Here is a 15,475-nt window from a genome sequence, read left to right on the forward strand (position 1 = left end):
ACGCGCTGACTCTCGATGCCTAGATAGACAGAGTGTTAATATTGGCGCTAGTAGTTTGTGCTAACGGCAGGAGCGACAAGGACAACTATCCGAATGCTGGATTAATCTGATTTTAATTATAAAATCAGGGCTTAACATCGATGGAATATACATTGACATTTTGATTTACGGAACTTTAGGTAACTTAAACAGACGTTTCATTTCACGAATACAAAGGAACTGTTTAAACTGACACTATGCTAACGACAGATGCGTGACGTTATTTCTGTTAACAATCAAAATAAATCGATAACTTTATTTTCAGTGAATATGGCCACAAATAGTGTGAACAATATTTGATTCCAGTCGGTCACTAAAACGAAGCCAAATGTGGATTTATACCTGTGCTTTTTTCCTGTTATGTAATGTTTTAAATGTCTTTGGCCATGTGCTAATCTTGCGTTTTCAACTGTGTAGCAGCTAACTTTAACTGTTATGTGAATGTGAACTATATGTAGAAACTATACATTGGTATGGAATATTCAGACTTATTTCTTTGTATATAATATTTTTTTCTTGTTGCATTTATCTTCGCTGATGATATTCGAGTTATGTACATGAAACTTTATTGTAAAAATACGGCATTTACAGTACGTTGATGAAAATGTACTCACTCAATTAATTATATTTTATTTTGTCTTTTGTGTTTGCTAAACAAGGTAAGTTGTTTTAAAATGCCTTTGCTGGGGAAGATAGTCGTGATCAAAAGACATGGAGGAGGAGACGGGACTGAATTTCCCCTCACAGCATCCTGTATGTTCGGAAGGTCAGTAACACATCTTATTACAATGGCTTAACGTTACATGATGGCTGTGAATATTTTCAACTACTGACAAGTTTTTATAGTGAGGCACTTGGAAAACAAAATCAAAGGATACAGTTACTACTATAGCACATACACACTATGATTGAAAGTAAAATCGAAGTACATGTGTTTAAAAACTTTAACATTTGGTTTAAAATATCTGAAATGGCAAGAGCCAAACATTTACAGTTCTTCTTTTGATGCCAGGCGGGCTTCATGTCAAATTTGACATAGAGATCTCTCCAGCCAATCAGAATGCGTTATTACTTAACGGCATGAAGTACATGTAATCGTGCTCATTTCATAGATAATGCATGTAACGGGTTATAACCTTTGTGTTTAGTATATTTATATATTTAGTATATTTACAGTTATGTTTGGCAAAATATTCACTTATCTAAGTTTTGTCCGTTGATGATAGTGGTTTATGAAAGTGGACAAGAGGGAATGTTGACAAATGAAACAAAACAAAGTTGTTTAAATATGCAGGTTTAATGTGTAGGCTATAATAAAAAAAAGGAAATCCTGAACAACAAATTAATAATGTACTTGAATGTGTGGTGCATATATGGTTTGTCATGCTGTTACTTTTTATTTTATTTGATATGTTATAGACATCAATGAACAAAAACAATGTTGCCTGCAAAAACTAAGGCACTAATGCAAGAAGCTATTGCTAGAATATTATTCCAATAAATGGAAGATAGATTCATGTATCTTTGAATATCAACTTAGACCACATGCAAAACAATGTATTGAAATGATATTTTAATTATAAATTTGTTTGAAAATGAAATAACGTTGATTTTTGCATCATAGTTCAATATTTCTCATTCACCAAAAATGAAAATGGGCCGTTTTAATGTGGACTCTTTACCTTTTTAGGAAGCTGGACTGTGATATTCGTATTCAGCTGCCGCAGGTGTCTAAAGAGCACTGTAAAATAGAGCTGAATGAGAACAAGGAGGTAATTATATTGTGATATTACACTATGACCAAATGCATAGACTAAAATGCATGTTTGAGCTGTTTTAACTTAAAGGGATACTCCACCGAAAAATGAAAATTCTGTCATCATATACTCACCCTCATGTTGTTTCAAACCTGCATGAATTTCTTTCTTCTGCTGAACAGAAAGGAAGATATCTAGAAAAATGTCAGTAACCAGACAGTTTTAGATACCATTGACTTCCATAGTATTTTTTTTTCCTGTACTATATTTTTTTATGATGACAGAATTTTCATTTTTCAGTGGAGTATCCCTTTAAAGCAACTTGCACTGGCATATCTTAAATATGTCAGTTTCATTATTTTGTCTCAAGATGCTCACCGGTAATGTTTTTTTCTATGGCACATTCATAAAAGGTACTTAAATGTTTAATTTATTGTCTCTCTCTTGTTTAAGCTCATTTTGACCAATTTAAGCTCTGTGAACCCCACACGTATTAATGGACAAGTGATTAATCAATCTGAACGTTTAAAGCATGGTGATCTCATCACAATCATTGATCGTTCTTTCAGGTGAGTCTGGTTTTTATTAATTTTTTTTGAAAAAAACAATTAAAGTTTTCTTTCTTGTAGAATCTTTGTTCTGGGAATAATTTGTTTTGTGTGGTTTCATATTGTCATAATGCTAGGTTTGAGTACCCACCTCCAAAGACACCGAAGAAGAAGAGACTGTCCACAGTTGGAAAAGACAAAACAGTTCAGGTATGTAGTTGATGTGAGTCTTCAGGGTTTTTCCTGGGTCAAAATTGGTCTTCGGTGGTGGGCAAAAGACACTGTCATCCTTTCTTGCCCTCTTTTTTTTTTTTTTTTTGCTAGACCTGATAATTAATTTGGTATATAATCATATCAATATTAAAAAGTAGCATTGAAAAGTTTATTTGAACTAATAGTCTAATTTTCTACCGAATTTTTTTTACTATACAATTAGCAGCTAGCTAACAACAACTTGTATTTATTAAAACATTTTGGTTTCACCTCACTCCAGTCTAAACAAAATGATTTTTTTACACATTTTTCTACACATTGTCATAAATAATCTGAAAATAATGTAGTTTATTAAGGCTAAATCTTGCTAACCACTCTTGCTAAATTGGGTAAGCACACTTGCGTTCTCATTTCAGAGGTGTTCTGAGTAAAATTATTTGTTGGTAACACTTTACAATAAGGTTTGATTTGTTAACATTAGTTAAGTGTTGTCAAAAGTACCGGTACTTTGGTACCAAGTCGGTACTGACATTTTTCAAATGTGACGATACCAGCATTTCCGTAGTACCGGGTATATTCGGTACCCACTAATAGGCAGCTGCTTTTAGTTGCTTCTGTGTTTATCTAAGCGCGGGGCTCCAGACTAACTTTTTTATTAGGAGCACTGTAACCGATGTATTTAGTGTCTGTGTATATTAAACTGCAAAAAGACTATTTAAATATTAACCCTGCATGTTCTGCTGGTCTTTGTGTGAATGAATGGAGCAGATGCGCGGTTTCATTTACCACACACACACACTGATGCACGAGTGACGCTCGCGCTGTTTTCAGTCTCTACTGCCACACGATATGATGAAATTCATCTCCGGAGCCACTCTGAGAGTCACTTCATGAGCATTTTACCGTTTCTTTGAGAAAAACTATCATCATATCGTACACACAGAAACTCAAAGGTCTTCGGCAACCCATCAAAAAAAAAAGTTCGGTTTAACTTGAAGAAATTGACAGAAAAAATTATATTAGGCTTCTGTAGAGTAGATTTAGCTACGTCTCCATGTATTAAAAATAGTACTACTACTACTAATAATAATGTGTGCATAGAAGGTTGCTTATTTTTCGCTTGATTTTTTTATAAGCAATATTTACGTTTAATCAGCATGTAGCCTTCAATACTTGTATGTATTATTTACTTTTATTACATGGCTTGGTTGAATTTTTATGTAGAATGCGGTCTGTTATTTCTTGATAACAGACTGCTGCTAAGGATAACACACCGTTGCCATGAAAAACAGAGCGTTGCTATGGATGCAGGATTCTAACCATAGAGACGGAACAGACTATTTTCTTTAGCGGAAGCAATACAATCGTTTTTAAATCAATAAACTCCTTTTTAAATCAATATTTTGTCAAATTATTGATTTATTTGGTAGGTAGCCATGTAATAAGCGGGATAATGTTATAGCGAATACAACCCCTTCAGGCTGATTCAAGCTCCGCTTCGCGTCTGGGTCCCGATCAGCCTGTCGAGGTTGTATGCGCTATAACAACTGCCTGGCTCTACATTATTCATTACATGATTACTGTCATAAATAATAAAATCACTGAATAAAAAAAAATAGTTTCAAATAGTTTAATAAAATAGAAAAATAGTTCCAACAGATTTTGCTGTGGTACCGAAATTGCTACTAAGAACCGTAAAATTGTAATGGTATTGGTACCGACTACTGGAATTTTGGTATTGTGACATCCTTAGTTAATATATTAGGTTAACCAACATGAACTAACCATAAGCAATACATTTGTTTTACTGTCTGTATTAATTCATCTGTTAATGTTAGTTAATAAAAAATACAGCTGTTCATTGTTAATGTTTCTTCACAGTGCATTAACTAATGTTAACAAATACAACTTTTGATTTCAATAATGTAGGCTATTAGTAAATGGTGAAATTAACATTATGAAATGCACTTCAGCAGAATTTATTAATCTTAGTTAATGTTAACTAATGTAGTTAACTAAAGTTTAATAAATGGAACCTTATTGTAAAGTGTTACTGATTTGTTATACATCGATTCAGACGTCTCACGAGTTCAGTGTTGAACGGTGTTGAACAGTGTTGAACTGACAGATCAGTTGTTTTAACCATTCATTAAAGTGAATCGGTTCAAATGAGTCATCAGTTAACGAATTGGACGTGTCATTAGTGGACGTGTATGGCATGTTGTGTGATTATCCCGGCAGTTAAGACATCGCACAAGATTTGTGTCAAAAGAAAACATTTCATCACTGGATAGGTTTTTTCATTTATTGAAAGTGTGGTTTATGTCAGCTGAATGTGGGGAAGGCAATTTTTATTTATTTTTTTGCACAATTCCTGCCCAGCGGTAATTCAGGAAAAAAAACCTCAGAATGCTCCACGTGAAACTTCGGCCTTCTGACCTTTTACCATCATGTCAAAAATGCAAATTGATTTTGATTAATATGTGCGAGGGAGAGAGAGGTAGTCATCTACATCACTCAACGATCAAATAAGGCTTTGGCGGGACAAAAATTTGCTTTAGCAGCCGCCAAAAAACCCTGGTGTTGTGAGACAGATGATGGGTATTGTTTTTGTTAATTTATAATTTATTTCTTTGTTAAATTTTTATTTTGTCATCCTGTAGGCTTTGCAAGACCAGCAGGAAAAAAGCACACCCGTTCATGCAGAGAAGAGGAAGTCAGAGCATTCGTTTGGTTAGTGATCATGAAATTTATTTTCTATGATATTCTATTAAGTTCTTTGTTTGCAACATGTTTCCTGAAGTAGTTTTTTCCCCCTAGTTTTGCTAATTCTGCTAGAATATATAATTTAATATCTGTGATTGTCTTGTGTGCTATATTTACAGACACTTGTTTAAAAGATGGGTCAAATTTACCACCATCTGTGGATCAATCTGTTGAGGATGAACCAGAAGATGGCAAAATTAAAAAGGACAATATGTCACCTTTTTGTGAGCTCTACCAAATGGTCAAACAGGACCTTGTTGCTAAATCACCATGGAAATCTGAGCTACCAAAAACACCTCTTGCAAGACCTCAGGTTGATCACGAGGAAGCTCCCGCTGCAGATGTTAAAAGTAGCTCTAAACCGGTCACAACTCCATCTACCAAGAAGCGAAGATCCTTGAAATCCAGTTCTGAAGATATTACTGGACCAGCTATCCCTCAGAGCTCATTTAATGCAAATCAGGAAGAGAAACCTGTTGATGATATGCCGTCTGAAGGGTCCATCACCCACTTGACAGAGAAAATTGTAACTCCTGTCTCCCAGAAGAAGAGAACACCCTTGAAAACGCCTCAGAATTTCAGTGCTGGTGAGGTTGTCCAGCAAATTCTCTTAGAGCCTCAGCATGAGGACAAAACTCCTAAATCCCCGAAAGGAAGGAGAAGTGTTGGATCACAGGATCAGAGCCTTGATCTCCAAATGCCTTTGGGCCAGCCTCAGACTCCAGGCCCAGTAGGTAAGAACGCTGAAGTGAAAATGTCACCAAGAACATCCCCAAGATCAAATGCTGGCAAAAGGTTTCAAGTCCAAGGTGGTCCACATGAGATTAAGGCTACAACATCAAGTTCTAAGAACAAAGGTAAGACCGTGAACACTGATGTCTATGGTTGCGATCATAAAAGAGCAAATCACCTTTTAAAAATAACTTGGTGCATCAAATCGATTATATCAATTACATTGTTATGCCACTAGGTGGCGACAGGTGACTGTTTAAAACATTTATTTGCCTTTGAATCATTCGGTCAAGAGATTCATTCAAAAACGTTGATCCATCCAGTAATGAGACAAGTGAAGTATTTATGAGTGAGCCATTGAATCATTCATTCAAACCGATTTTAAAAAATAAATAAAATTCATTCAAATTAATAAAACATTTGAAATAGACTGCAGCAATTACATTTTGTCAGAACCTCTGATAAATTACTTATTTTTAGTTGTCTGTTCAGAATAGTGGGATAAGTGTGATCTCTGTTTGAAACAAAATAATCTTGATTCTCAATTTATCTAGAATCGTGCAGCTCTACTTAGAAGTGTTTTCTTGGCATGTACACCATTTGTCAATTAGGTAAATGTTGCAAACATATGCCGTTATTTAAAAATATTTCACCATAATTTTGTTTGTCCTGCAGATGGTACTTCAATTAATGAGCTGTGTGGGGGAAACAAATCTCACACCGAAGTAACGGTTCCAAAAGCAAAGAGAAAGCGAGTGTCCTTTGGTGGACAGTTGACCCCAGAACTATTTGACAAACGCCTGCCCCCGAATTCCCCCCTCCGCCGTGGGGCAACTCCACGATACAGTTTGGGACCTTCCCAGAAACCTCAATCTCTCCTACGACGAGCATCCACCATTGGTCTTTTGGTAATACTTAAAACCAATTTTTAAGGACAATAACATTTATCTATTGAAAACTTTCAAAGGTTTTTAATGTTTCTTTATTTTCAGGCTCTTCGACTTGAAGAAACTGTTCCAGATGTTCAAAATAGTTCTCAGAAGAAAGCTTCACCCAAACGTGCTGCAAAAATTCCATCACCTGCCAAAAAGTCACTGAGTACCAAGGCTAAAACTCCATCACCAAAACATCAAAAGTCACCATCTGCTCCATCCAAGGTACCTGCAACATCCTCTACTCCTGCCACACCCAAGACACCTGCATCTGCTAGAAGAGCATCAACTTCAGTTGTTGAGGCTGCCAGAGACATGTCTTTAACGGAGACACCCAGGGTGCAGGGGAGGTTTTCAGTCTCTCGCATCAGTACTCCATCGCCTGTCCAGGACCAGGAGGAGAAGTCTGAAGTACAGTCGACCGTTGTAGAAGACATGCCTCAGAAGTGCGAAACACCCAAGATACCCTTGAGGAGGAAGAGCATGAAGTCTTCTGCAAGAAAAACTCCTAAGAGTGCAATTAAAAGTGCACTTGATGTAATTCGTTCAAGACGCAGTGGAGCGTCACGGGCTAATCTAAAAGGTGAAAGATTTAATCTGGTTATATTCATGTTGTCCTGTTATGAAGTTTTAATCTTTAATTGATTTAGATGGTTTAAATAAATATTAAAAATGTGTGTTTGTTTCTCTGTTTAAAAGTGTTGACCTCTTGGGCTGATATTGTGAAGTTTGGTCAGATCAAACCTCAAACAGAAGTTACAACTAAGAAAAAACCCACAAAGAGCAACGTAGTCAAAAGAAATGTGGTGGCAAAACCCAAGGTAAAATGCGAAATATTCTTATCAGTCTCAAATGTTTCCCATAAGTTTTTTTGTTCTGATTCATTTTTCCTCATTTCTGTTGATGGGTTTTAGCTCATTGAATGGCTGATTAATCTGACTTAATTACAAATTATATTTAATTACCTATGCAGACACCTGCACAGAGGTTGAAGGGTGATATCAGCACTGGGCATGCAGCATCTCCAGTCACCATTGTTGTTGGCAAAGCCCATGTGAGGACTAACCAGTCTTTTGGTGCTGCACCTAAAATAGTCACCAACATGGCACTATTCAAGAAGGACATGAAAATGGACGAGGACTTTACAGGTTTGTTCAGTATTGAAGAAAACGTACATGCATGTAATAAATGTTCTGTGAAATTGTTAGTTCAAATTCTAATATTTTGTTAGGTGTTGCAGACATTTTCAAAACGCCAGCCAACAGCAGGTCTAAGAATATTGTTCCCATAAATAATGAATGTCCTGAGATGCCTTTGGATGAGATTTCAGTCATGAGAACACCAGAAGAATCGGGTTAGTGTTTTGGACATGTCGCAAGTTAGTTATCTACTGTGTAATGTTTTGATATCATTGATTTCATGCCCTTGTTTTTCACTGCCCACACAGGTGAAATGATTGTCTCTCCAATAAGTGTGATCTCCACTGCCAAATGTGGACAGTACAACAATGAAGCAGTAACACGACTTCTTTTGGACAACCAGGATGGTAGTTTATTGGAAGATGAAGGTCTTTCTCAACTCACTGACAACTCAAATGAGGCAAGTGGCCATGACATCATTCCAGATCAAGAGATGTCCCCCAATGACCAAACAGAAGAAGAGGCTGCCCCTGAAATGGTAGTCAAAACCCCAAAACCGAAAGCAGCACCATCCTTGTGTCTCACTGGAGTGAAGCGACTCATGAAGACACCCAAACAGAGGGCTGAACCAATTGAAGACTTAAGAGGAAAGCTGCTCAAGACCCCCAAGGAATATAAACCTCCCCAGGAAGATAGTCTGGAAGGCATTAAGGAACTCCTAAAGACTCCCAAATACAGGGGAGCTCCAGTAGAAGACATGGTTGGAGTGAAAAGAGTGATGCAGACCCCAAAAGAAAAAAACAACCCTGTACTGTGCGCAGCTGGTCTTCAGAGGCTTATGAAAACTCCCATAGAAAAGTCTGAGCAACATGAAGAACTCGCAGGTTTGAAAGAATTGATGAAAACACCAAAATTAAAGGGAGACCTGGAGGAGAATCAGTTTGGGCTGAAAAGGTTGGTGAAGACACCTAAACAGAAGAGAAATCAAGTCAAAGAGGACCTAACTGGTGTTGAACTGATGAAGACCCCCAAATACAAAGAACCAGTTGAAGATCAAATGGGTATTCAAAGGCTGATGCAGACTCCCAAAGAGAAGGTTGAAGCTGTGGAGAACTTGGCTGGTGTAAAGCAGTTAATACAGACCCCTGATCAAAAAGGAGAACCTTTCAGCAATCAGTTGGTAATCGGTAAACTGATGGCAGAGGAAGTTATCACTGGCTTTAAAGAACTTGAACCAGAAAATAACATTACCCTGACAACAGAAAATGGTGTGACTGAGCCTGCTGAGGTAAACGGTTAGGTTATTCCTGTTAAACGCACATCATGTCCATGCAGTAAATAATTTAGTTGATTACAATGGAACTTTTTGCCACACTTGCAGTGTATCTATGTAAACGTTATTCTGATAGATGGTAGAGTTATTCTGTAATCTAGGTTTTTCAAATATAATTAATTTATCTTCATATATTTAATGTTTAGATTCAAGAGCCTCTTCTAGCAGTCGAAAGTGGTTCTTTATTCGTGCCAGCTAAAGGTAAGTTAAAATTGGGAAATGCACATATGTTCTCTACTTTGTTGTTCTCAGTCCTGAAATTTGGGAAATGTATGTTTTGTTTAATCTTAAACAGGAAGTACACAACGTTTAACTACTTGGATTGAGCTAAATTTATGCTGTCTTGACTTATCCCGTAGATTTTGATGAGGAATGCGACAAAGAAAATGTCTGTCCAGTTGAAACCATGGAGACTGAAGTGGATTCCCAGTGCACCACTGAAGTCATTGATTCTATTCACAGTGATGTAGAGATTGATGCTGTAATCCCCCAGGAAACACATCTTGACCAGATTGAAGAGGAGTCGGTTTCAGTTGAGGCTATTGATGTCTGTTTTTCTGGGACTGATGAGAAAAATGAAGAGCAGTCTGAAGAATCTGTTTGTACCTCTGAAAATAGCAGCGCAACAGTTAAAGCTACCCTAACTTCATCCACTGCTGAGGAAGAGGAAGGAGAGATAATCAAGTCTTCACTTGCCAACAAAATTCAGCGTGGCAGTCGAGGCAGAGTGCCACAGAAATCCAAAAATGCTAACAATGACAAGGTCAAACCTCCTGCTGTGCTGTCAGTAACTGAAGAGAAAAATATAAAAGGTCCACTTCCCTCTAGCCCTGCCAGGGGAAGGAGAGGCAAGAAGCTTCTCGAAGTTCCAGAAGTCACTGCCAGCCCAGTCAGAAAATCTGCCCGTGGTAGAATTCCCAAGCACCACTTTGTGGGTGAAGAGGAAAAGAACACTGAGGCTTCCCAAGTTCCTGTAGACTCCATGAAAACTGAGAGACCTGACTGCCTACCTGTAGTTACCAAAACCAGGAGAGGAAGGAAAGCTAAACAAGATGATGTTGCAATTGAGCTCATTGATGATATAAATGCTGGTGACCCACAGTGTCCTGATGCACCAAATGAAGAGCTTGTCCAAGCCCCTGTTGTAAAACCTGGGAAGAGAAAGAAAATGGATAAAGCGGGAAGCCATCCTTCAGAAGAACTTGAACAGAAAACACCTGAAATTGTTTGTGAGGAAAATGCTGTTGCACCAGGTGGTGTCAAATTGTTGGCTTCACCAGTTACTGAGACTGTCTCTGCAACTAGATCTAGGAGAGGAAGGCCACCAAAGAAGGAACACTTGAAAACTGAGCCAACCCATACTTTGAAAAATGAAATAACCAGCACTCATGCTGCTGTAGTGGCTGAAAAGCCACTGACACCTGTAGCAAAGTCAGGGCGGGGAAGGAAGGCTAAAAAAGAAATAGTCAAGAAGCAACTCTTGGATAATGATGATGCCATGGTTGTTTCTCAAACTGCGGCAGAGGTGAATGTTGAACAAGAGGTGAATGTTGAACAAGATAAGCCTGAAGCACCTGTGATCAAGTCTGGCAGGGGACGAAAGACCAAACAGCAGAAACCACAGATGGCTGAAGAGGTTGTTGACCAACCAGCTGTAGATGCCAGCACACTTTTACCAGTGACCGAGGAACACACTGAAACAGTGGTGAAATCTGTGAGGGGAAGTAGGAAGACAAAGCAGTCAAAGGTGACAGTTTCAGATGAGACTGAGGAGAACATTGTCAGCCTTGTTGAACAAGCAGAGACCCCTGTTGTGAAATCTGGTCGTAAGAGGCCTGTTATTGCAAAGGAAACCGAAGTGGAGGCAGAAGTTTCTGTCAAAAGAGGTCGCCGTGCTGTTGCAAACCCTGCACCACCAGTTGCTGTGGTTTTCAGCCGTGGACGTAAAGCAGTTGCCAAGGCAGAGTCAGAGGTTACTGAGGATTTAGCTTCATCAGAAGAGCCAGCTAAACCTGTCAAACATACCAGGCGAGCAGCAAAAGAACCTGAATCAAAGAGAGAAGAAAATTCCGTGACACAGGCAGGTTCTGAATTGGTTGCTGCTGAGAATACAGCAATTGTGGCACTGGAGAAGGTGGGAAGAGGAAGCCGTGGCAGAAAACAGAAGGATTCATCTAAAGACATCCCTAACAACCCAGTCAATGTATCTTCTAAAGCCAAGGAAGCTAGTGAAAATAAACCCTCAAAAACTGTTAACTGGAATCCAGATTTGGTGGTCTCTAAAGACATTGAACCTACTTCAGATGTAGAACAACAGCTGAAGAAATCCAAAAGGTTAGGCAAAATACCAGCTGAGACATCCTCCACATCAAATCAGTCAACTGTTCTGCCACCCAGAGGCCGCAGAGGAGCCAAAAAAGAGGAACATCCTGTTGAAGAAGTTCAGATAAAAATCAAGCCATTGAGGGGAGGAAAGGCAGTGGGCTCTGCTGCACCTAAATCAGATCTCAGTGATAGTAAGGCATCAACTCCCCCCAAAAGGAAAAGGAATGATTTGCTGGAGGTAATTGACGAGTCTTCAAATAAGGAACCTTTGCCTAAGAAAAGAGGAAGAGCAGCCATCAGCGCTAAAATTCCAGCTGAGGTCTCCAGCAAAGAGAAAATGCCTGACACTGAACCAGAAAAGGCTGAGGTTAATCCCAAGAAGACTGTTAATAGAGCTGTAAGAGGGCAGAAAAAGACAGCCCAGGAACCAGATCCAGCACCTGCTCAGGAGTCTGTTTCAGGTACGCATTCTATAAATGATGTCTCCAGTGTATTCCAGAATACAAGAGAACTTTACCTTGGGGTCTAGTAAGACGGGTGTTAAGTCAACCCGATTGTGCATCTTGTGACTGTAAAATAGTTTATTTTTATAGGATGTAGCTTTCATATCTTTCAGTGAATTTTATTTATCACCTCTGTCCTTATCCCTATTTGGACAGGACTAGTCGTCATGGAGGACGTTAGAGAAATTTGTGTTTCACAGGTGTACTTTGTGATTTTAATCCCGTATGAATCTGCGATGTGTGTGTTTTTCTCATAAAACCTTAGTAAAACTTACAAGGCAAATTACCTACGTTTTTTCGGCAAACCCAAAAGTCCTCTGGGAAATCTAATCCTGTCCAAATGTATGTGATTTCCAATATTGTATTATACTAACACTTCATGTTTTTTGACCTACCTGAGTTACCTTTTGCGGCCCAATCTTTCACAGACTTTCATTTCAATATGGATGCTGTCCAAAAAAAAAAAAAAGAAAGAATTTTATATATATATATATATATATATATATATATATATATATATATATGATCTTCTGTAAAACCCACGGCTAGAAAACACTCCCACCTCTGTAATAAACATGGAGATGTTAGTCCTGTTTAGGGTTGGGTTTTATCCGATACCAGTACCTACTCGGTATTTTTTAAACGGTTCTTGAACCGTTACTTAAGAAAACGAAAGCACACACACTTTATAAATAAAATAATACCCGTGTGTGTGTGTCCAAACTGGACACAATATTAACTTAAATCTTTAAAGATTTTCTGATTAAATGAAAAATTGCGCCGTTTAATAGGCTACTGATGTAGCCTAAAACACTTAAGATCAAAATTTTGTCTTCTCATATTATGACTTTTACTTTAAAACAGAGAAATATCTGACACTGAGCAGAAATATTTAACACACACAGTATAGCCTCATAAAAATATACTTAATACTTGATATGCAAGATTTGCAGTTGGCATTAAAATACTAGACTTCCATGTTCACCACGACACTGGCAGCTGAACTTGAACTTTAGTCAAGCGTGTCAGAGGTTTTGGGTTCTAATCCGCATTCGTACAGGTTTTTTTTTTTTTTTTTTTTTGATTATGCTCATCAGTGGTTGTATATCAAGCAGGGAGACGCATTTCATGATTTCACCGAAACGAATAGTGTCTCCGCAACGTATTGAAGCGCGCGTCCGAGTGAAGACAGTGCGGTGTGCGCGAGCCAAAAAAGAAAACACTGTATCAGCGCCACTGATCACAGCGGCAACGAGCACCTTGATTTAAAAAAAACACATTTCAGCGCTAGATCGTCTCTTATTTAACAAACAAATGAAATGAATGCTCTGCTGGTTAACTGGAGATGTTTTATTATTGGACCATTAGTGTCGCGAGATGTTTTAAAGGGGGCGGTAAAAAAAGTCAGGCACCAAAAGTTTCGTTCTTATTTGGTCTCGTTACTATTGTTGGTTTCGGTACCCATCCCTAGTCCTGTTAAATCGTTACATGAAATCACAGACATTGAGTAATAATAATTTGAACTCAAACATATTTTAAAAATATGAAATATATAAAGCCCTTCTGAATAGGGCTTTGTGTCAAAAAGACGTAATAAGCATTGGACCCACTAGCATCAAATAAAGTACAAAATATTTTGGCTGTTTGATCTCACAATGAATATTTATATTTAGCTTTGTGGCATGTAAGGCCACAAAATCTGATGGGCTTGACAAGTGTCATGTGTATATACTGTTTAGACCTGTTTTATGTACAAACAGTACATGTTATAATTAGGCTTTCTGTTTTGAATTTGTTGTGCTGTATCATTTATTCACGTTTTCAGAGTGAAAAGTTAACATTTGTTTTCTCACAGGGACAACCACTCGAAGAGGAAGAAATGTTAAAAAAGTAGAGGAAGTGGACATCTCTACTGAGGCAGCTCCTGTCAGGCGTACCAGGAGGAAGTAAAGCACTGATCCTACAAAGTGGTCTTAATCTTCAAATCTCTGGGAAAAAAAAGTTTTAGTTTTATATGTTTGTACTATTTCATTATGACATTTTTCTATACATTTCTCAGTGTAATTTTAGCTGATACATTTTTTTAGGAAAAGTGTTTGTGTACACTTATTGAATGTTTTAACTCAAGAAAATGTTTAAAGACCATTTCTACCGTTTAAACGGTAAACTTCCCTCCAAAACATTTATCTTCTATATCCCTTTGTGTTCTTTAATTTGTGTGTGTTTTATTGTTTTTTACTTTTAGAAATGTATTAAAAGAATAAAATAAGCGAGGTGTTACAAAACTTGGCTTAAGCAGTCACAATTTGCATGTAATGTGGTTTAGTGGTATGACATGTTTGATGTGACATGCTTTAATGTTTTCATTAAAAAGATATTTGTAACCTCATGTTTGTTTTTTTCTTCTCTTTTTTTTCTTTCTTTTCAAATGTATTCTGTTCGACCTGAAGATGTTTCAACTTTTCATCCGTTCATTGTATCTAATGCAATGCTAATGCAGGTGTGCCAGAGATCAGCAAGTATGGAAGAAAAATAATGTCAAATGTTTTTGAAATAAAAAGCCTGTTGAATTGCACTACTTGACAAAAAAATAGGCCTTACATTAACCATGCTTGCATTTTAATGCATTGTATTTTTAGGGCTTGCATTTTTATGGGCTGAAATTCAACATGGTTGAATATTTAAGCTGTGAATATTTCAATTAAAAACATTTCAATCACATTTTCATTATTAAAAATTCAATAATCCATATTCACCTTTCATATTTCACTTCCAAAATATTCAAACTGTTTAAAAATACAACCTATAATATTCAACAGGCATTTTTCGGTCCATTTTATTTCGCTTTGCAAATTCGCTTCCACAAATTCAGTGGTTCAAATTCGACAGTAAATTAAACATAGACATCCAGGAACTGCAGGAAAAGCAGTAGATTGCCGAGCATACTCTCCATCTGTTGTTAGTCGATCTCACCAGCAGGGGGTGCAAAAGTGTGTGTTGTTGACGAAGACCAGCAACAGTTAGAACAAGCCATTCATTCATAAAACTCATTTACAGCAATGTAAGTGTATTTGTGATTATTATGAAGGCGGTTTTATGTTAAATTCAGTGTCTTCACGGTTACTTTTCCTGTGTAGCCTACATGCATCTTTCTCTACCATGAACGAAATTATAATGTTATTCCCCGA

The 15,475-nt window shown here is 37.5% G+C and overlaps 1 protein-coding gene across 3 annotated transcripts; it reads left to right on the plus strand.

The window, feature by feature from the left end:
* Positions 1-23: 23 nt before the first annotated feature.
* LOC309484885 (uncharacterized protein) lies at positions 24-14,676 on the plus strand. Of its 3 annotated transcripts, none has more exons than XM_082151355.1 (16): positions 24-179; positions 699-805; positions 1,730-1,811; positions 2,250-2,365; positions 2,482-2,554; positions 5,221-5,290; positions 5,443-6,180; positions 6,731-6,963; positions 7,048-7,570; positions 7,687-7,808; positions 7,961-8,135; positions 8,219-8,341; positions 8,435-9,414; positions 9,606-9,660; positions 9,819-12,245; positions 14,143-14,676. In XM_082151355.1, the coding sequence occupies exons 2-16, from the start codon at positions 714-716 to the stop codon at positions 14,235-14,237; spliced, it is 5,904 nt and encodes a 1,967-aa protein (XP_082007481.1). In that variant the 5' UTR covers positions 24-179; positions 699-713; the 3' UTR covers positions 14,238-14,676. The 3 variants fall into 3 exon arrangements, with proteins under 3 accessions (XP_082007481.1, XP_082007482.1, XP_082007483.1); XM_082151356.1 differs by having other exon boundaries at positions 8,228-8,341; XM_082151357.1 differs by lacking the exons at positions 699-805; positions 1,730-1,811; positions 2,250-2,365 and having other exon boundaries at positions 27-179.
* Positions 14,677-15,475: the final 799 nt, after the last annotated feature.

Source organism: Leuciscus leuciscus (genome assembly GCF_965113295.1).
Source record: "Leuciscus leuciscus genome assembly, chromosome: 21".
NCBI lineage: Eukaryota > Metazoa > Chordata > Actinopteri > Cypriniformes > Leuciscidae > Leuciscus > Leuciscus leuciscus.

What these genes read in the sequence shown, in the direction of transcription:
- LOC309484885 (XM_082151355.1), top strand. Translation starts at nt 714, where the DNA reads ATGCCTTTGCTGGGGAAGATAGTCGTGATCAAAAGACATGGAGGAGGA. An exon ending in AGCTGAATGAGAACAAGGAG is followed by an intron (nt 1,812 to 2,249) that starts GTAATTATATTG and finishes CTCTTGTTTAAG; the next exon opens with CTCATTTTGACCAATTTAAG. An exon ending in GAGAACACCAGAAGAATCGG is followed by an intron (nt 8,342 to 8,434) that starts GTTAGTGTTTTG and finishes CTGCCCACACAG; the next exon opens with GTGAAATGATTGTCTCTCCA.